Below are 22674 nucleotides of genomic sequence, written 5' to 3' on the forward strand. Positions count from 1 at the left end.
AAAAGGATCAAGTTAGGAGTTTTCATAGAACCAAATTAGGAATTCTAATAGAATCGCAGAGTTATTAAACCCTAAGTTGGTTTGTTTGTTTTAAACTCTTTAGAACTGCAGCTGTGGGCGTGGAACATTTTGCATTCATCTGCTATTTGTTATGCTCCGGGTATTTCAGCTAGAACCTTCAGATCCAATGTTATGGAGAAAAACGTTAAAGAATTTTGAGGTAATTTTTAATAAATGCTTTAGAATAAAACTGTCAACAAATTTTTATGGTATATTCCTGCAGTTTTTCCATGAGCTCTGAATTTAAACAGTGGTCATTTCAAAGGTGTGAAAGTATGTAAGATTTACTTGATATTTGTAAATACTTCTCTTATCATCTATTGACTAATTAGGTTTTTCTTATAGACTGAAAAAAAGTAAACACTGACCTGCTGTAAAAATACTGTCCTTAGTAAGCTGTATGTATTCTTACTTTTGAAGCTCTTGAATTGGCTTTATGAAAAACTTATTAAATAAAAGGCAAATAATTCAACTCTTCATATGTGTATTATGGCACAAATATCATTGTTACTGTCTTTTTTCAATGTTAGGTTGAGAGTTTGTTCCAGAAATATCACAGTAGGCGTAGCTCAAGGATCAAAGCTCCATCTCGTAACACCATCCAGAAGTTTGTTTCACGCATGTCAAATTCTCATACATTGTCATCATCTAGTACTTCTACATCTAGTTCAGAAAACAGGTTAGTACTTTTTAAGGAATTAAAAACATTAATCCAGTGTTACTTTTTAATTTTAGGGATAATTTCTATAAGTATATACTTGTTAAGTTGCTCTAAAATGGTTTAACTATTGAATCTTGTCTTTCAAGTTAAAATCAAGGGTAAAAAAATATTAAAGGTCGTCTGATATATATATAGATGAAAACTATATATATATAGTTTTGTCTTGAAAACTACAGTGTTGAAAATAGTACCTTAAATATCGGAATCTAATAAATGTCCATGTCATAAGAAAAATAACGTGGTAGGTAAAAAAATAAGTGGCTACTGTTTATCAGTCATTACTTTGTGCCAAGCACTTAGTATGTTGTCTCATTAGGTAGTTTTTATCACTTTTGCAGATAATGAAGCTGAGGCATTATGTAAATGTTTTTCAAGGCAAAGTGATTATCCAAAATCATTTCCAAATACAAGATTTTTAAGTTTCATGACATCCTAATTTCTTTCATAGATACTCTCAGGGAATCCTCATTACAGTCTATTTCATCTGTGAGAACATAAGCAGACTCTTCTAAACAAAGAGAATAATCAGTTGTCATTAAGAGATATGGTAGCTGTTAATCATAGTTATTACTTAAAATCTGCAGTGCTTCTCAAACTTTTCCATTGCCTAGTTACTGATAAGAATAAACTCATAACCCTGAAGAATCTGAAATGCAACCCAGTATGACAGGTATGAAAAAATTAGAGTACTATCATAAAAATTCACATGAATTTTCTTTCTTTTCCAAGATTTCTTTATTGGTTTTAATGTAAAAATGAGTTTCTTAAAAATTACTCCAGAAAGGACTGCTACTTCTCTTAGGAGGGCACCTCCCATGTGTTCCCAGGCACCCCAGTCTGAGAAGCACTGGTCTAAGTGATTAAGTCCCATTTTCATCCCATCAATCTTTTAAGTATTGTAAGTACTTCAAAATTCATGAAGAATAGAAAGTGGTGATATCAGGACAAGGGTGTGATAAAGAATTGAGAGATTTTTTTCATCTGTGGAAAAAGTAAATATTTGAATTTTCTTAGTTTTTATAAAGTGAATTGATTTTAGAATGGGGGTTTTGTGAGTTTTGGGAGACATTAGAGATTTTCTACTTTACATGGTTCAATGATAAATGAAGCCAAAAGAGTCATTTGAACGAACCTGAGTATCTTGACTTCTAGTTCAGGACTCTTCTCTTACTCCTCATCTCTTTCAAATAGAATGAAAAGGTTAGCTTTATTTCTCAAGCTTCCTGACCCAAAACTACTCTAGAGCATTTCTCCTTTTGATATTTCTGTAGCTTTTTATTTTGGAAAAAAATAATAAATGCTTAAAACCAGGTAGCAAAAGTTAACATAGAAAGTTTCTCTCCAGGATGAAAAAAAGTACCCTCTAAATAGGGCTGGCCATAATTTGGGAGTTTGATTCATGTGCATTTGCAGTATCCCAGGGGGAAACCACAGAAATTGTAATCTTATTACTGTTTCATGTAATCACAAATTTTTATATCTGAAATAAATATTTTAAGACTAAAATCAGTAAAAAAGAGAACAAATTAATCCAGAGGTCTTACTGCTGCATTAATTTTAAATCGTATATAAGAAACAATAAAAAAGAGAATTGGGACAAATTGAATATGCTTATAAAAAATAACTAATAAAACCTTACCAACAAAATAAAAGCTGGAAACAGAAACCTGGCATCCAGTACATAAGTGGGCAAAGGGCATGAAGAGAATTTTCACAAAAGAAGAATTTCAAGGGGCTAAGAAACATGTGAAAATTGTCCAGACAACTTAATAACTAAGGAAATACTCATTTAAAAAATATATATGGATGTCAGATTTATTTACAGAATTAAATCCTTTGTAATGAGACAGTTAGTTCAGTTCTTTTAAGGATATGCTTTACTGTATAAAAAAGTGGTATAGCCTCTCTGGAAAAAAGTAATGTGACTTTTTAAAACATTTATATTCATTGATCCAGTAAATGTACTCTTACTGGTGGTGGGAATCGGATTAAAAATTGCTGTATATTAATAGGAGAAATACTTCTTAAATGGTTTAATTAGATGCTCCTAAGTAAGAATTTCTAATTAATTTTTTCATATTCTAAAGAAGCCAAAATTGTTTTTAGCATACGGCATTATAAATTCGGTGTTATGTTCTTACATGTTTAATGCTTTCATTTCCCCTTCCTTACAGTATAAAAGATGAAGAGGAACAGATGTGTCCTATTTGCTTATTGGGCATGCTTGATGAAGAAAGTCTGACAGTATGTGAAGACGGCTGCAGGAACAAGCTGCACCACCACTGCATGTCAATTTGTATGTGGCTCTTTTTCTCCCTGTGTTTACCCAACACAGTTACCGTATAAGCTATATTATTTAGGATTTTAACATGGCCTTTGGGGAGACTGGTGAGAGAAGAAGAGAAGCATATCTAGGTCCTATGTGAAGTTTTCAACAAACTGGTGTTTAAGATCTCTTAGGAGGTGAGCAGTGTGAGTGAAGAAATGTTATAAACTATGATTCGTGTGGTAATGGAAGGCGTGCACAGAATTAGAAACAACTCTGATCTGGAAGGTGCACGTGGAGGAAAGGGAGTAAAAGAAGACCTAGGCAGGCATTACAGAGAGGGCGACATCAAAGCAACTTTTGGAATAGCACTACCAGGTTATCAAGTGGGCAGAATGTTTTGAAAAACAGTAAACAGAGTACATGTTATATAACTAACAAAACAGCATTTGCAAAAATTACAAGCATCAGAATAATTTAACATGCTGTGCCTGCCTGCTTTTAGGTAAACATATATCAGATGATTTTTCTGAGGTTCCTTCCATTTAAATCCTGTACTAGCTATTATGAACAATTATTACAAAAATATTTAATGTTAAACATTTATATTTTTGTAAGTTTTTTTCCTTTAATTTTTCAGGGGCAGAAGAATGTAGAAGAAATAGAGAGCCTTTAATATGTCCCCTTTGTAGGTCTAAGTGGCGATCCCATGATTTCTACAGGTAACCGTTTTGAATTAATGATTTGAGTTATGTTTGATAAGAAATAGAATTGTTCTCAAAGTGTTATTTAAACCTGGTAATTATTTTTAGCAAGCTTTGTTAATTTTTTATTTAGCCACGAGTTGTCAAGCCCTGTGGATTCCCCTTCTTCTCTGCGAGCTGCACAGCAGCAGACCACACAGCAGCACCCCTTGGCTGGATCACAACGAAGGAATCAGGAGAGCAATTTTAACCTTACTCATTATGGAACTCAGCAGATCCCTCCTGCTTATAAAGATTTAGCTGAGCCATGGATTCAGGTAACTCGTTCTTGTTCTTCATTTCTCAAAGAAGCATTTATAGACTAATTAATGTAGTTGTCTCCTAGTTGTTTATAATATGAGAATGTACTTTTGCTTGCCTCCATCATGACTCTTATTCCATTGAAAAACTTTAATTTTACCTTTGGTGTTACTACTATGCCACTTATTATAGAGCTTAAACTGCAAAAATTCTTTGTAGTCTCACCTCCCACCTTTAGAAACATCTCTTTCTGAACAGACATAAAAAGTTATCCAAGGATAGACACTAGAACCACTTGTTCCAGTGTTTAATCCCATTCCTGCGAATAATTGCTGTCATTTTTCTTGTTTGTTGCCATTTAAACTCAGTTTCTCCTTTCTGTATTCTCATGGCATATGTTAGGTACTTAATAATTGCTAAGTGGATGAATAAGAAAAAATATGTGGTATTTACCTTCTATTAGTCATTTTTATTTGTAAGGACAGTTTCCATTCCTTGACTGCCTCTTCTGCTTAAATGCTTTTTCATTCCCAGGAAATCAGATTATCAGTTGATTGGATTCTGATGATTTTGTTGTTGTCTGCTTAGTCCATTTTTTTTTTTAATGCAGAGTTCAAAACCAGATAATCTCTCCAGTAGACAGTAGTAAAGTAAAATATTTTTGATAATCTGGTAAATTCTGTTTAAAAATATTAAATTTGTAAACAGACACAATAACTCATTAAGTTTGTGTATCAGTAAAATTTATTTCCGTTTCTTTTTTATGATCATTATAGTCCTGCAGCTTTTGAATTCTCTTTTCTCAGCATGTTAAAAACCTAATATGAATCTAATAAAATTTGTCAACTTAATAAATATATCCTATTTATCTCATTCATTAATGGTATTTAACATAGGCTCTCGCCTGCCCCTTGAGTCCTCAGGAAAACTCTCAAGTTGGTAACTGAGCTGTTGGATGCCATTTTTTTGAGGCAGTGGTCTAGTTTGTTCTGCTTAAGCTTAGGTTGGACTAGGCTATATATTCCTAGTTTTTAAAATTAGAACATCATATAAGACATAATTAAGACTTAGATAGGGTATGCTATTTAACACTGCCAGGCATATAATAAATTCAAACATTCTAATTGATTTATTCTCCTTTACTATCACTTTAACACAGAACACATGAAAAATATGTTGTGATTTGTTTTCCCCAAAATTGTGTTTATTCAACTCTCATGTTCAGAAATTTTTCCTATAATATCTTATCTTAGGTATTAAGTTTACTTTTAGCTAACTGGTCCATAATGTCAAGACATGAACCCTTTCTTTCCTTTAGGGACTCTCTGGCTTTGCAGACATGGTGATAATAACTGTAATAATATGCACTTTAATTATATCCTTATCTTTTGCTGATTTCATCATAGAATGCTTTTCTTTAGTCATTTGATTTTTTTCCACTCCATTCATTGTAGTTTTTTATAGTTTTTTATTAACCTTTTTGTACAAGACAAAAAATTAGGTAAGCACCATTATCATTGGTAGGAGAAATCCTCTTATCTCTTGAATACCCACCCAGGTGCCTTTCTTGATTTGGCTTTTTTTTTTTTAAATCTTGCTTCAGTTTTTTCTCTGTAAACTACCTTAATATGAATACAAATTTGGGGTTCTTCACAGATTTGTTTGTTTTGTTTTGTGGTAAGCAAAGGAGTACAGAAATGCATTCATATATATCCATCTACTTAATGTTCATTCTCTTAATTTTACTTGCGCTAATAAATGTTAAGGACTTTTGATAATTACCAGTTAAACTTGAATATAAAATTCCTCCTTATTTATGTATTTGAAAATTGTATAGTATGGTGAAAATTTAAGAAATGTCCAGTTTCCCTCTAGTAATTAAAAATCATGCTTAATTCAAAATACTTTAGGTTCATTAGTTTTTCTTCACATTGAATTCATTTTGTTTGTTTTTGATAGGTATTTGGAATGGAACTCGTTGGCTGCTTATTTTCTAGAAACTGGAATGTAAGAGAGATGGCTCTCAGGCGTCTTTCCCACGATGTTAGTGGGGCTCTGCTATTGGCAAATGGGGAGAGCACTGGAAATTCTGGGAGCAACGGCGGAAGCAGCCCGAGTGCTGGAGCTGCTAGTGGGTCTTCCCAGACCAGTATCTCAGGAGACGTGGTAGAGGCATGCTGCAACGTTTTGTCAATGGTCTGTGCTGACCCTGTCTACAAAGTTTACGTTGCTGCTTTAGTAAGTAGCTTTATTCTATAACCATAGTATTGTGGGTTTGTTTGGGTTTTGGTTTTTTTTTTTTTGACAGTTTGTAGATACCATTTTTACAATTCAGTAAAATGACTATCTGATTTCAGAAAATCCAAATTTTGTTTTTATTTCATAATGCCAGGAAATTGCAATTTTCCATTTAATCTCTTCCTTTGGATTTTACTGTTTTAATCTGTTGAGGTTTTCTTATATGCTGTTTACTTTTCTCCCCTTAAGTAGCAATATTTTGCTGTTCATATCTTTACATTTGCCTTACCTTACACATGAGCAAGTTAAAAATTCTTTATGGGTAGGATAGCAAAGCAATCAAAGTTACTTTGATTTTTTTAAATTTGATATTAGCAGACATTAAGAAGAACTGATTTTTAATAAACATTGTTGTATGGAAATTCAGAAGCCTTTTCGCAAGAGAGGATTCCATGACATAGATTACTGAGTTGTTTTTCTAGTTCAACCTGTTAGAAGTTGTCTTTTATGAGTGGGACGGAATGACGAGGAGGCTGTTTTGTTTGTAATTTCAGAAGCTAATTTGACTTTCCCCATTTTGTGTATATATATATCTTTAGAACAGGGTTTCTCAACCTCAGCACTTATTAGCACTGACACAGATAATTATTTGCTGGGGGTTAGGGGTGCTGTATTACACATTGTAGGATGTTCAGCAGCGTCTCTGGCCTCTACCCACTAGATACCAGTGGCAACCCTCTCCTCTCCCCAGTCATGACAACCAATGTCTCCAGGCATTGCTGAATGTCCTCTGAGGGTCAAAATTGCTCCCAGTTCAGAAACACCACTTTAGAATAATTCTTATCTCATGTTTTTTTTTTTTAACTCAGTCATCTCTCTGCTTCTCAATCTTTTTCTAATCCATGCTATAATAGCTGTACCTGATGAATCTTTTTGAGAGGTAGAGGTAGTATAGCATGGTGGTTATGAACAATACTTCGGAATCAGAATTAAGTCACCTTATAATTAATCATCCCAACTGGGATACTTGAATAATCTACTTGTTAATCTGGATGTGTGGTCAAGATCATAGAGACCTTGAGTCAAATTCTGGTCCTCTGGTTTGCTAGCAGTGTGATTTTAGCACTCTTAAACTTTAGCTCTCTCACCTATAAAATAATGAAAATATTTATCACTTAGGTTTGAAATGAGATTGTGTAGAAATCTCTAGCCATAATATCTAGTACACTGTAAGAATGTTGAATATACAGTAGCCATCATTATTCCTTAACTGCTACTTTGATTATTCCCCAGCTCAGAAACCTAAGGTTTCTGCTTCTTCAGCAGCATTTCCTAAAGCATATTCTCTGGAAGTTTGGCAGGATTATGAAAAGTTCCCTGAAGAAGGAGTTCTGTGTTCAGTTAAAATGGATGAACACTGAATTACATGAGGTGAAATGGGTCTGTTCACTGAAAGGCTTCTAGGAACCTTCAATAAGTTAGCATACATTGAGAATCTATAAAATCATGGGGTAAGATTCATTAATTCCCAATTTTATCTTACCATGGTCTGTTTTTTTATGTAGCATCTGGAGGGACCAGCATACTACAGAATACTATAGAAGAAGACCAGTTGTTTTGGTTCAACTTTTTACCCCTTCTTACTATTTTCCAGCACAAACCTTCAGACATACTTAACTGCTCAATATCCTGCCTTTCTGTCTGGTTATTTCTTATTAAGTTCAGATAGTTTCCCACTGAGTTTGTGAGCTCCTGGAGTTCAGGGACTCTGTGAATAATACTGTATTCTGATTCCCCTACAATTATTTAGTGTGCCAGGCACAATGGAGGCAGAAATATTCTTGCCCTTAGAGCTCTCTCTTCCCTTTCTCCCCTCCTTGCCCTTCTTTTTTTCCCCCTTCCCCTCCCTTCCCACATGTAATTTTTTGCTGAACCATTCGAAAGCTATGTGCAGGCATCATGACATTTCAAATACTTTAGCATTTATGTCTTAAGAACAAATACATTCTTCTGTATAGCCACAATGCAGTCAAGAGACTCGGGAAATTTAACATTAATAACAATATTATGTACTATAAAGTCTATATTCAAATATACCCAGTTGTCCCAACAATATCCTTTACAGCTTAACTGTAGACTTTATTCAGATTTCACATTTTTCCATTCATGTCTTTTTTCTCTTTTTAGGATCCAATCCTGGATCTCACTTTGCATTTAGTTGTCATGCCCCCTTAATCTTTTCCCATCTGTGACAATCTCTCAGTCTTTCCTTGTCTTTCATAGACCTTGTCACTTTTGAAGTGAATTGGCCAGTTAGTTTGAGAATGTTCCTCAATTTGGGTATATCTTATTTTCTCATGATTAGATTGTTTATGCATTTTTTGCAAGAATTCCAGAGGTGATGTGCCCTTCTCAGTACATTGTATCAGGGGGTACATGGTGTCATTGTGTCTTATTATTGGTGATGCTAGCCTTCATCACTTGGTTAAGGTGCTGTCTACTGGGCACTGTAAAATTACTACTAAAAAATGTCTTGGGGGAGATACTTGGAGAGTATACATATATCTTGTTTGTCTTCAACATCTGACCACAGATTTTAGCATGTCAGTGGATCTATTGGTGATTTTCTATTTTTCTTATTCCTTCTGTATCTTCTGTAAAAAGCTGTCTCTTCTCCCCCGTTTATGTATTTATTCACTTTTTTATTTATATCACCAAAACTCATGGGTTTTTATTTTATACTGTGAGTTATAATTTAGTACTATCATCTTTTATTTTGTTGCTCAAATTACTCCTGCTTTGGCCATTGGGAGCTCTTTCAAGTTGGCTTCTGTTCTCATTTTCTTTTTAAAATAACTGTCATCTTGAAGTTAATTCAGACTTTTAAAAATTACAGAAATAGTTCCTTTCTACCTTATCTATTTCTTTATTCAGTTTTTTTATTTGTATCAGTATCAACTTGTGGATTCTTATTTTATTTATGGGTTATAATCTGTTTCTATCATTATTTATTTTGTTTCTCAGATTGTCTCAGATTATGCCATTGTCTCTGATGCTTTTTAAATGTAGTTAAACTGACCTTCAGTTTTTTCCTCCCAGAAAACATTGAGAGCCATGCTAGTATATACTCCTTGCCATAGTTTGGCAGAAAGAATCAAACTGCAAAGACTTCTCCGGCCAGTTGTGGACACCATCCTAGTCAAGTGTGCAGACGTCAATAGGTAAGGCCCTGTTAATGAACTGCTTCAAATACTCTTTTATTAAAAGCTAGCAGGGACTATCATCAAGAAGTCTACAAATAATAAATGCTGGAGAGGGTGTGGAGAAAAGGGAACCCTCCTACACTCTTGGTGGGAATGTAAATTGGTGCGGCCACTATGGAAAAGTGTGGAGATTCTTTAAAAAAATAAAAATAGACTTACCATATGATCCAGCAGTCCCACTCCTGGGCAAATATCTGGAGAAAACTCTACTTTCAAAAGATATGTTCATCCCAATGTTCATAGCAGCACGACATACAATAGGCAAGACATGGAAGCAACATGAATATCCATTGACAGATAAATGGATAGAGAAGTTGGGGGGGGTGTACACAATGGAATATTACTCAGCCATAAAAAGAATGAAATCATGCCATTTGCAGTAACATGGAAGGACCTAGAAATTATCATACTAAGTGAAGTAAGCCAGACAGATAAAGATAAATATCATATGCTATAACTTACATGTGGAATCTAAAAAAAAAAAAGATGTAAATGAACTTATTTACATACCAGAAATAGACTTACAAACATAAAAAACAAACTATGGTTACCAAAGGAGAAAGGTGGGGGTAGGAATAAATTACAAGTTTGGGGTTAACATATACACATTACTATATATAAAGTAGATAAACAACAAGGACCTACTATATAGCACAAGGAACTATATTCAATATCTTGTAATAACTTATAATGGAAAAGAATCTGAAATAGAAAATATATATACATATGTATAACTAAATCACTTTGCTGAACACTTGAAACTAACACAACATTGTAAATCAACTATACTTCAATAAAAAAAATAGCATGGAGCCTCACATCTAGTATTTAATATCTACTTATTAGATGAGGCTTCAAATATTGTTTTCTAATGTGAGATTTGAAATTAATATGTAATACTTAAAGCTCTTTAAGGAGAAGAATTAGTGGCAAGTAAAACCAGGCTAACAAACTGCATGGACCTTCTCATTATTGTATTATGACTGATTCTCTTTTATTTTAAAGTAGTATCTTAAACTAAAATCCAATTGATAAGAAAAACAGCTGACATATGTATAACGTATAATCTCATTGTAGAGAATGAGTTACACAAGATGGGAACCAATAAAATCATTATACCTACTTTGCATTATCAGAAACAAAAAAACAAACCCTTCCATTACTTTCTTTGCGATGGACTTTTACTCTGTGACAATTTATGTCAAATAACAATACAACAAAAATTTCATAGATCCCTGCAATATCCTTAAAAATCAGCAAGGAACAGGAGTAACCCTAATTGGAGGTATGAAGAGATATGAGGTATGGTGATAGTAAAAATGAGCACAAGCTATGCCTTTATTAGACCATTGATTATCTTCCCTCCACCCCCTTTCCAAAAAGTGGGAGGGAAAGACCACTTTTCCTATAATAAACATAGCTACAGTACACACTTTTTTGGCAATTCTCATCTCTTCATATCCCTGCAGATCAAATCTCTCGTTTTACCTCTGCCATTACACCCTTTTGGAGCTCTCTCAGTCCAACCTTGTCTTCCTCCCTAAGTCACATGTTGTAGTCTGTACAGGGTCTCAAAAATTAAGCACTTAACTTTGACTTGTTTCTCATCTCATGAAGTCCATCTTTTGCCTCCATTATTTATTCTCTACACAAGCCTATAGATTGTATTAGAAGTTTTCTTGTTGCTTAGAATACCGTAATATCTGAAAAACATTAAGCAAATTAGTAAGTAATTTGCAGAATGCATAGACAAATCATTTCATTTTTTAATATTACAATAGATTTTTCTTTCTGAGAACTTCAGTGGTTTTGTAGCATTTGTTGTGCTGCCCACTTTCTGAAATTTTAAAGTTAGGCTGCATGGTCACTTGAATGACTGAACATCATAAGAAATATGGTAAAGAGATTTTATGGTATTTGGAACTCACTCTGGCTATATAAGAGAATATAAAGGTTTTGGATGAGAAGATTTTGTTTTTAATTCAAGTGATCTTAGTGAAAATTCAGAAATCATAATGTCTTGAGTCTTCTTTATTTTAACAAGATATGATAACGAAAATAAACCCTTTATCTGGTTTGACATTTAAATAACACTTGCTGTCAAGAGCCAGTAGTGAATATTCTGTGTTTAACATAGAAGATAAGATAAAATTTATGAAATTAGATCTAATAATAAATATTATTCATGCTGACATCATTAATGTGATTTTAGTGGTGGAAAAGCAAACACTTCTGAAAACATTTTGTTCCCACCTTTTCACAAGGCATTACATCACTACATTACTACTCTCCTTTTAATGCATATTTATCCAAGATCCAAATCTGATATTGCTTCCTTTCATTTTTAGTCGCACAAGTCAGCTGTCTATATCGACACTATTGGAATTGTGCAAAGGCCAAGCAGGAGAGTTGGCAGTTGGCAGAGAAATACTTAAAGCTGGTAATAACTTTTTATTTAAAATTACTATAGCATGTTTTATCATTTTCCTGAGCAGACTGTCTAATCCCATGATTTCTGATAGGGCAGCTTCAGAATTTTGAAGTAATTTTGTAAATTGACTCAGCTAACATTAGAAATAGGAATCTAAGAGAAGTTCTTTAAATTAATATAATTCAGAGTAGTTTTGTTGACCCTATACCATTTGATCATGTTTTGTTTTAGATTTTAATGTCACTATTTTTCAGTTATTTATTTTTACTTTACTTTTTGTAGGATCCATTGGTATTGGCGGTGTTGATTACGTCTTAAATTGTATTCTTGGAAACCAAACTGAATCAAACAACTGGCAAGAACTCCTGGGCCGCCTTTGTCTCATAGATAGGCTGCTGTTGGAATTTCCTGCTGAATTTTATCCTCATATTGTCAGTACTGATGTTTCACAAGCTGAACCTGTTGAAGTCAGGTAATTTTTCTTCCGAAAATGTATTACTTTTCCTCTTCTTACCTACTTCATCCCACCCCCAAAGGAGGACACATTTGATTCATGAAAGACTCAGAAATTACAGCGCATATATAGGTTACTAATACCTTAATATCTGATTGACATAAACACCTGAAGTCTAGACTATCTAATTTAAAAGGTATGGATTCTTTGTACTGAAATGATTTTTTAATGTACAAGATATAAATTAGTACCATCTTTTTATTTGTATATATTTTACATTAATTTTAACTTGTTTCATAATTGAATGTGTTTTTTCTTTCAGGTATAAGAAGCTGCTGTCCCTCTTAACCTTTGCTCTACAGTCTATTGATAATTCCCACTCAATGGTTGGTAAACTCTCCCGAAGGATATATTTGAGTTCTGCAAGAATGGTTACTGCAGTACCCCATGTTTTTTCAAAACTGTTAGAAATGCTGAATGTTTCCAGTTCCACTCATTTTACCAGAATGCGTCGTCGTTTGATGAATATTGCAGATGAGGTGGAAATTGCTGAGGCCATCCACCTGGGCATAGAAGACACTTTGGATGGTCGATGTGACAGCCTTTTGCAGGCATCTGTCCCTAACAGCTATCCAGAAGCCACAGAGAACAGTTCCCTTGAGCGCACAGACTATTTAGAGAAAACTGGAAAAGGATTATGTGCTACAAAGTTGAGTGCCAGTTCAGAGGACATTTCTGACCGACTGGCCAGTGTTTCAGTAGGACTTCCTAGTTCAACAACAATGGAGCAACCAAAGCCAATGGTTCAAACAAAAGGCAGACCCCACAGTCAGTGTTTGAACTCCTCTCCTTTATCACATCATTCCCAATTAATGTTCCCAGCCCTGTCAACCCCTTCTTCATCTTCCCCATCTGTACCAGCTGGCACCATAACAGATGTCTCTAAGCATAGACCTCAGGGATTTGCTCCCTGCAAAATACCTTCTGCATCTCCTCAAACACAGCGCAAGTTTTCTCTACAGTTCCAGAGAAACTCTTCCGAAAACAAAGACTCAGATAAACTTTCCCCAATCTTTACTCAGTCAAGACCCCTGCCCTCCAGTAATATACACAGGCCAAAGCCATCTCGACCTACCCCAAGTAACACAAGTAAACAGGGAGATGCCTCCAAAAATAGCATGACACTTGATTTAAACAGTAGTTCCAAATGTGATGACAGCATTGGCAGCAGCAGCAGTAGTAGTAATGCCGTTATACCCAGTGACGAGACAGTGTTCACCCCAGTAGAGGAGAAATGCAGATTAGATGTCAATACAGAGCTCAACTCCAGTATTGAGGACCTTCTTGAAGCATCTATGCCTTCAAGTGACACAACAGTAACTTTTAAATCAGAAGTTGCTGTGCTGTCTCCTGAAAAGGATGAAAATGATGATACCTACAAAGATGATGTGAATCATAATCAAAAGTGCAAAGAAAAGATGGAGGCTGAAGAAGAAGAAGCTTTAGCAATTGCCATGGCAATGTCAGCGTCTCAGGATGCCCTCCCCATAGTTCCTCAACTACAGGTTGAAAATGGAGAAGATATCATCATTATTCAACAGGATGTAAGTATAGCTCTTTAAGAGGTTGGAGCATTTCCTTGGATTGTGCAAAAATAAGTCTAATTCAGAAATACGGCTTTTAACGAGTTAACCATCAGAAGCAGGTTTTTCACATAAAATTAATTATACAACAGTGTTTGTATCATTATTTGAATAGGAATACTTGTTGCCCATTTCAAAGGCATTTCTGGTTGATTCTACAATGGTGATCACTTATGCATTTGACATTGGTCACCAACACTGTCCATTCAGAGGTCAAGTTTATAGGTGGTTTGGGAAGCAAGACTGAATAAGAGTAATATCTTGCCAGGCTAATCTCATGAACTCTTACTCTTTTAACTTAACAGTAAAAAGATTGCTTTCATTTAATATGTAGACACCAGAGACTCTACCAGGACATACCAAAGCAAAACAGCCTTACAGAGAAGACACTGAATGGCTGAAAGGTCAGCAGATAGGCCTTGGAGCATTTTCTTCTTGTTATCAGGCTCAAGATGTGGGAACTGGAACTTTAATGGCTGTTAAACAGGTAAATATCTAGTGAGCATATAAATGATTAAAATTATAAAAATGAAACATGAGCAAATAAAAAAATTAAGGACATATCCCAACATGCAAATATTTCAGTTCTTTTAAGTTTTCAGAAGACTAAATTTCAAAGTAGATGTTGCCAAAACACCAGAAGCATCATGAGTTCTATTTGAAAGTAGAAGCATTACTGTTGTAGTAAGATGCACCATCAAGGTGGTCCTTATAGAGGTTGTGTTTTTTTGTTTGTGCTTTTTTATGGTTAATAGAGGTGTGGTTTCATACTCCTTTCAGCAATGTTACTGGTACAGCATCATCTTGGGATTTCTGTGATTTACTTTTTATAGTAAGCATGCTTAACAAGATATGAAAATGATAAAGCTTTCATTTTTAAGTCATGTTAGTTCTTCTCCTGTGATTGGGCATTTCTCATTTTTTACTGTCTTCGGATAGTTTTGAAGGATTGGCCATGTCCCACTATTTTTTTTTTAAATATTTCCTCATATTTCACTGCTTTTTAAGTTAGATTCTTATTATCTAAAAGAACTTGATTTGGTTTTTTATAAATTATCTATATTGTATCCATAAGCATAAATGCCAACTGCTATTAATATATAAACTAGTTTGGATTTGTCCACTTTAGATCAGATTGCTAGTGAAAATTATAAATTAAAAACTCATCAGAATTCAAAACTTTGCAAACATATTTATTGAAACAGGTAACATATGTCAGAAATACATCTTCTGAGCAAGAAGAGGTAGTAGAAGCATTAAGAGAAGAGATAAGAATGATGAGCCATCTGAATCATCCAAACATCATTAGGATGTTGGGAGCCACATGTGAGAAGAGCAATTATAATCTCTTCATTGAATGGATGGCAGGTATGTTTGTATTTTAAATTACAAATAGTAGTACATAGATTCAGCTTTTCCATTGATAGTAAACTTAGGAAAACCATTTAATGAACACTTATTTTTATTAAACAGTTTAGATTTCTAAAAGCAAATTGCCCCAACATAGTAGTATAAACTGTAAATATTTAGTCCTTCTTTAAATATAAATAAAATATTCATTACCTTTACCTTTGAAGCTTATTCAGTGTTTCTTTTAAATGATTGTGTACCATTGTTTTATAGGAATAATTGTTTTAAGCCTGATATGATAAGATCCATATCTTTCCATCATTAATTGGACAGATTTAGGAGACATTTTAATATGACTGTAAAAATAAAATTGATTAAGATATAATTTGGAAAGGTAAACTAGCACTGAAGCATAATGTTGAACCTTGTCATCTACTTAAATAAAGACTGAGTTTTATTTTGTATTATACAGTATATACAGTAAAATAAATGACTCGGGATGTAATGAATACTTAAGTGCGCGATTTAACTTCTTAGATTTTTCAGATTGGAAGAATGTATTTCTATTTACAAATCAGTTCTTTAGTATATTCTCTGATGTTGGTTGTAGGTGGGTTGATGGTTATATATAGGTTGACTCTTATAAACACTTTTAAATGAGGCTTATTGAGTTTGTGACTTATCCCAGGTCAGAACTGGTAAACAGTAGGATATGAAGCCTGACTCTGAGTTTTCTAGTTCCTCCCATTCTTTTTAGCTTCTGTTAAATGACATGTTACCACTGTTTACTTAAGTCATTAAGAAAGGCATTTTGGATACCTTGGTCAAAAAGACAGAGAGGTGAATTGTACATATGAGAAACAGTTCCATCCAAAATTGTTAACTTTTAAAGCTTTTTGAAATCTTGACCGTCCAGAAAACTAGTTTATGAAGGTTCTGTGAAAATGTCTCCTAACTGATTGGGTTCTGAGATTACTGGACTGTGTTAGGTTTTAAATCATTTTCCCTTCTGATGCAGATTATAAACTTAACATTTCAAATGTGAATGTGAGCTCATGCTGTGCAAGCTTATGTAACCAAAGTGTTATAAACAATTTTAATTTTGGCTTACATTTATGATAAATTATTGTTATTACATGTTTGTCTTTAGGGGGGTCTGTGGCTCATTTGCTCAGTAAATATGGAGCTTTCAAGGAATCAGTAGTTATTAACTATACTGAACAATTACTTCGTGGCCTTTCATATCTCCATGAAAACCAGATCATTCACAGAGATGTCAAAGGTAGGAATTCTTTTAATTATTATCTGCTTGTTATCAATAAGCAGAAAACAAATGTAATTTTAAAACTTGGACTTTTGTTGATAGTTTCTGACTTGAGATCAACTATGGGATTGTTTCTCCTGAGTAATTCAAATCACTAGAATTATTAGAAGTGAAAAGAACCTTTAGAGTCATATAATCTGCCTTCCTAGAGAAGCTGTGAATTTTCCACAGCCGTAGTGCTAATTGATGGCAAACCTGATATAGAATCCAGGTCTCTGATTCCCTGTCTTACTGCCTCCCCAGAAGTTCCTGTTCCTGGGTTTATTTAGAATAACTGGGATATTATAATCTTTTAAGAAAAATCCTTTCACATCTTTTGCAGTTTGGTTTATTAAGAGCAACTTTGGTTTCCTGACATGAATGGCTTTAGCTAGTATTAAACAAAACGCATTCAACTAATCTTATAACACTAATTTTTTATTAAGCTGTAATTATGAAATTACAGTATAAAGTTTGAATTGGTCTAGGTCAGTATGTTTCAACAGAACTGTGTCTTAAATTGTAAACTACACTAAAATTTTAACTTTGAGGAAAGATTTTTGTTAGGAATCTTTATATTAAAGGTTTAACACTTACTATAAAGTTTTACTAAATCTCTGCCTTTGTTCCTTATGCCTTGATGCATTGTCAGATTTTCCCTCTGAGGCTTTGGATTTTATTTAGTTTATACTGTGGAGACCCGTGTGCCATTTAGTAATGAAGTGAGGAGAGTAGATTTCTCTGAACCTCTGACATGCAGTTCACTTCTTTCATTGTTGTCCTATTTCATTAGTAGTAGTTTACTGAGTTTTTAATCTGTTCTTTTGTTTTTAACACATAAGGGCATTTGCTGTTTCTGTTGACAGGTGCCAATTTGCTAATTGATAGCACAGGTCAGAGACTAAGAATTGCTGATTTCGGAGCTGCAGCCAGACTGGCATCAAAAGGAACTGGTGCAGGAGAGTTTCAGGGACAATTATTGGGGACAATTGCATTTATGGCACCTGAGGTGAGAAGCAGCTTTGAGTGTGATGAAAGAAAATATTTTAGAGTTCTGTGTCCACATTATGCCAAATAATTTTGCTGTGTTATCCACTGTATGCTTACCAATTAGAAGTTCATGGCCCTAAAGATAAGGTTTCAATGATATCCTTGATTTCAGACCCTTAATCCCTGCCTTTCCATAGCCTTTAAGCAAATCTTTTAAAACCTATTTCTAACAAAGAATATTGGGTAATTTATAGTAGTTGTTTTGTAGTAAACCCAAAGTACACATAATAGAAATTTTAAAAATTGTTCACTCTATGCCAAAGGGAGATGAGCACACAAAAGCAAATCTTAGTAGTAGCTGAAGTTGTTTAAGCATTGCTCTTCTGAATTCAGCCTCCTCTGTTGTGTTCATAAATAGTGATTATTGATTGTCATCTTGTCCTGTAGTTTGTTTTACTAGGCACACTGAGGCTGCTTTGAAATTCTGATACGACTTCAGAATCTCACAATCCTTCAAAATATTTTTGTGCCACATAGGAGATTAAGCCTATTAATGAAATAAATGAGGTATCAGGTAGTCTGTGAAATTGCTGTTTGTACCATTGTTTGGCTCTGAAGTAAAAGAACTACACTCCATAACGGCAGAATGGCTTTCTCTTTTTTTAATGAGTCATTTCCAGATTAACTCTCTGCTTTATTTTAGGTACTAAGAGGTCAGCAGTATGGTAGGAGCTGTGATGTATGGAGTGTTGGCTGTGCTATAATAGAAATGGCTTGTGCTAAACCACCTTGGAATGCAGAGAAACACTCCAATCATCTTGCTTTGATATTTAAGGTAACTGTGAGATTAAAATTACTTCTTTCTACTAAAATTGGCAGGAGGCAAATTTTCATGGGTTCTCCTTAACTATCAATCTAAATAACATGAAGGCATATCCTCCTTGAAATAGATATATATGTATTTATGTCCAGGAATTTCTGTGGTGCGGTGGATGTTGGCAGCATGTACAGTTAGTTCTCATTATCCACAGTAGCCACATGCTATCAAGTCACTGAATTGGCAGATACTAAATCATTGCTCCCGGGTGAAATATGTACCTATATATATACACAAATCAAACTTTCAAATTAAAACTTGAAGCTCTTCAAGTATGGTACAATCACAGATTTTTTTCATCTGATTTATTATTTCCAATATTTAAAAACTTCACACGTAAGTCAGACACCAGCTCTTGTGTGTTCTACCTTTCTGACAGCTCTCAAATCCATTCTCCCCATTTCCACCAGTGAATAGGGTAGTGATTGAGATTTTTAACTTTTGAGTTAGACATGTGCTGATTAAAACCTTGGGCTTCAGAGTCATACAGACCTGGTTCCAAACCCTGGCTGCATCCTTTAATAGCCATGTGACTAGGAAAATTACTTATTCTGTCTACCCTGTTTTCCTGTTTATAAAGTGGGTGTGATAAAGCACCTACTTCATGAGTTATTCATATTATTATTCATATTATTATTCATATTATTATTCATATTATTATTATTATTATGAGGCTGGGCCTGAGTAAAGCACTTAGCATACAGTCTCCTCTGTGCAAAGTGGCTAGTACTAGTCCTCCAAGCCAGCCCCCAGCACCTTTCACCTGCCCTGTCCTCCTCCAGTCCTCCCCATGCTTATATAACTTCCTCAATCCTCTGAAAAAATTCAGTGCAATTGTGTTTCTGATGTACTTAATTGACTGGCAGGTTTAGTCTTTCTTACTCTGAATAGCTGTCTGTGCTGAAAAAAAAACAAAATGCAATGAACCAAAAAGGACAAACCTTGGGAGAGTGAATATGAGGAAAGCAGAATTGATTTGAGTGAATATTTAACCTGTCTAATGATTTCAGCATACTTAGCCTTGTTCATTTGAGACAATAAAGAGAACTGTAGCTCCCTCTGATCAGGATGTATTTGACCAAAATTTAAAATCCTAAAATTTAAAAGATTCTTAGAGAAAACCTCCCATCCAGTGGGTGTGTTTTTCCATAGACTTCTTGTTAGCAGAAAGTCCACCCACTTGTGTTTTAGTCCTCTGTATATAGGATGCACATATAGAAGCTAGGAGATGTATGCACATGTACTTCTATATCAAAGGTTCCAGTTGTGGAGAGCTTTAACACCAGTGTTTTCCCTTATAGATTGCTAGTGCAACTACTGCTCCATCAATCCCTCCACATTTGTCTCCTGGTTTACGAGATGTGGCTCTTCGTTGTTTAGAACTTCAACCTCAGGACAGACCTCCGTCAAGAGAGCTACTGAAGCATCCAGTCTTCCGTACTACATGGTAGCCAATTATACAAATAAACTATAATGGAGACAGGATGCTCAACAAGAGAAAAAAACTTGTGGGGAACCACGTTGATAATCTGCTGTCCTTCATGCTATGAACAAGACCAGTGGGGAACCTTTACCTAAGTATGTGATTGACAAATCATGATCTGTACCTAAGCTTAGTATGCAAAAGTCCACAATTTGTGCAGAAACTGTAAACCGTGCCTTTCAGAGAACTGGCCCTAGGTGAACAGGAAAGCAATGAAGTTTGCATGATGAATTAACAGAGAAGCATAAATTCTTTTTTGGAGCACTTTTTCAGCAATATTAGCAGCTGAGGGGCTCAGGATCTATTTTAATGTTTCTATTATTCTTCCATTTCACATTGTGATCAGAAGCAGGGGGTTCTGCAATTCCGTTCAGTTTTTTGTTGTTGTTGTTGTTGTTTTTTTTTGTCACTGGCTATAAAAATCAGTATCTGCCTCTTTTAGGTCAGAATATGCTATGAGTAGCAGTAAATAAATATATTTTTTAAAGTTGGTAACTTCTTTCTGACCCACAATTGACCTTTATATTTTTTAATGCCTGGGCAATTGTGGTTCATTGTGCATTTTACTGTTGGCCCATTCATTTCGTTTTTGGAAATTATGGTTCTGTATTTTCATTTCACCTTCATTTTTGTTTAATATTCAGGGAAAGGTGATCTTTTCAAACCAGAAAAAAAAATGGAACTAGGTGTGAACTAGAGTTTATTAAATATCTTGCTATTGCAAGAGTTTTTTAAAACAGATTTTATTTGTTTTTAAAATTGGAATATAATAAAATACTACCTTCATTGAGTCAGTCACTGCTCTTCTTGTGCAGATTAAATTAAGTGAAAACCAACTATTCTCTGTGATGCAGCTCACAACCAAGATCAAGATTACCTTGAAACTTATTTGACTTTTTTTTAATGTATCGATTCCTTTTGTAGGAAACGTCACATCATTTAAGTCTTACTCTGTATGTAACAATCCATCATTCATCATCACCACTGATAACATGTTAACTGCTATTTTCCTTCTACCATGCATCAGCTCTTTACAGTAGGCCTGGTTGATAAAAGAAAAACTGACTTAATTACTCAACTAATGAGTAACAGTGTTTTTAAACAGTAAATTTCCTTTGAACTTGGAGAATGTGTTCAGAAAGAAAAGTGAAATTGAATTTCATTTACACACAAATTGGATTTTGCACAATCAGATAATGGTTTTTGTCTGAGCTGAATTCAGATGCATGGAATCCTGATGGAAAATGGCAGCTTTTTTATCCTTTTTTCTTTTTCTTTGTAAGTCTTTTAAATCAAGTACTGATTAAGTATTTAATACAACTTTTTTGAGATAAGTTTTAACTCTTCAGAAGCCAGTTGAATTGTTGCAGAGTTAAGTAGAATTGGTTATTCTCAAAGACTCAGGATAAACTAAATAAGCTATATAGAGTACATTTTAAATGTACAACACAAATTGGAAGTAAAATAAGTTACAAGATAAGTTTACAGGGATATATTGCATATAATTTTTAAAAGGCAGTTTTTTTTTATATGAATGTGTTTCTTAGTGAAATTTTACATTCCTTTGGTTGGAAGATTGGCAATATTTGAAGAGTTAAAAATAGAACTGAAATGTGAAGTTTGGTAGCTCTTAATGTGGTTTTTTTTGGTTTTTTTTTTTTTTGGTTTTTTTTTTTTGACTACTTAGAATTTTTCACAATTCTAATAAGATTGTTTCCAAGTCTCTTATGTGCAAGCTTTAAAGGATGCACTCTTGCCATTTTATGTACTGGAAGATCATTAGTCAGATTAATACTGTGTCTGACAGAAATGTAAACTGTATAAACTGAGGAACCTCAGCTAATCAGTATTACTTTGTAGATCACCATGCCCACCACATTTCAAACTCAAACTGCCTCTAGATGTCAAAATACATTGTTTGAGTTTGTTTGCAGTTCCCTCAGCTTGCTGGTAATTGTGGTGTTTGTTTTTTGTTTTGTTTTGTTTTGTTTTGTTTTGTTTTGTTTTGTTTTCAATGCAAATGTGATGTAATATTCTTATTTTCTTTGGATCAAAGCTGGACTGAAAATTGTGTAATTATTTTGTGTTCTTAATGTTATTTGGTACTCAAGTTGTAAATAACATCTACTGCTGTTTATTCCAGTTTCTACTACCTCAGGTGTCCTATAGATTTTTCTTCTACCAAAGTTCACTTTCACAATGAAATTATATTTGCTGTGTGACTATGATTCCTAAGACTTCCAGGGCTTAAGGGCTAACTTCTATTAGCACCTTACTGTGTAAGCAAATGTTACAAAAAAATCTCTGGGTTAAGAAAATTTGGCTTAAATGTATCCTTTGTTATTTTAAATATATCGAGATATTTTAATTAAAATTTTTACCCCATTGAACCAATTTTATAGTATTTGTACCTATTTTGGTGTTTTGTCTTTATAGTAAATAAAAGTTTTTGAACAAAAGTTGTTACTTTTATTTATTTTTAAATAATTTCATACTTAACAAAAAAGTATGAACACCACAAAGAACTCCCATATACCATTCACCCAAAAGCCCCACTCAGGTTTTGCCAGCAGCCCAGTGATGTCCTTTAT

At 34.1% G+C, this 22674-nt stretch overlaps 1 protein-coding gene across 5 annotated transcripts in view; it reads left to right on the forward strand.

Moving 5' to 3' along the window:
- Positions 1 to 22542, forward strand: part of MAP3K1 (mitogen-activated protein kinase kinase kinase 1) — a 66559-nt gene extending 44017 nt beyond the window's left edge. For 2 of the 5 annotated variants that reach the window (XM_064480746.1, XM_064480754.1), the window contains exons 5-20: positions 104 to 220; positions 591 to 739; positions 2956 to 3077; positions 3688 to 3769; positions 3885 to 4068; positions 6011 to 6289; positions 9389 to 9510; positions 11901 to 11992; positions 12266 to 12455; positions 12760 to 14041; positions 14415 to 14567; positions 15286 to 15448; positions 16581 to 16712; positions 17600 to 17742; positions 18427 to 18558; positions 19902 to 22542. In XM_064480746.1, the coding sequence (XP_064336816.1) occupies positions 104 to 220; positions 591 to 739; positions 2956 to 3077; positions 3688 to 3769; positions 3885 to 4068; positions 6011 to 6289; positions 9389 to 9510; positions 11901 to 11992; positions 12266 to 12455; positions 12760 to 14041; positions 14415 to 14567; positions 15286 to 15448; positions 16581 to 16712; positions 17600 to 17742; positions 18427 to 18558; positions 19902 to 20051 (3492 nt within the window). In that variant the 3' untranslated portion in view covers positions 20052 to 22542. The remainder of the gene's footprint in view (positions 1 to 103; positions 221 to 590; positions 740 to 2955; positions 3078 to 3687; positions 3770 to 3884; positions 4069 to 6010; positions 6290 to 9388; positions 9511 to 11900; positions 11993 to 12265; positions 12456 to 12759; positions 14042 to 14414; positions 14568 to 15285; positions 15449 to 16580; positions 16713 to 17599; positions 17743 to 18426; positions 18559 to 19901) is intronic. The other 3 variants (XM_064480749.1, XR_010378345.1, XM_064480761.1) reach the window with 3 other exon arrangements.
- The last annotated feature ends 132 nt before the right edge of the window (positions 22543 to 22674 follow it).

Source organism: Camelus dromedarius, chromosome 3 (assembly GCF_036321535.1).
Source record: "Camelus dromedarius isolate mCamDro1 chromosome 3, mCamDro1.pat, whole genome shotgun sequence".
Lineage (NCBI taxonomy): Eukaryota > Metazoa > Chordata > Mammalia > Artiodactyla > Camelidae > Camelus > Camelus dromedarius.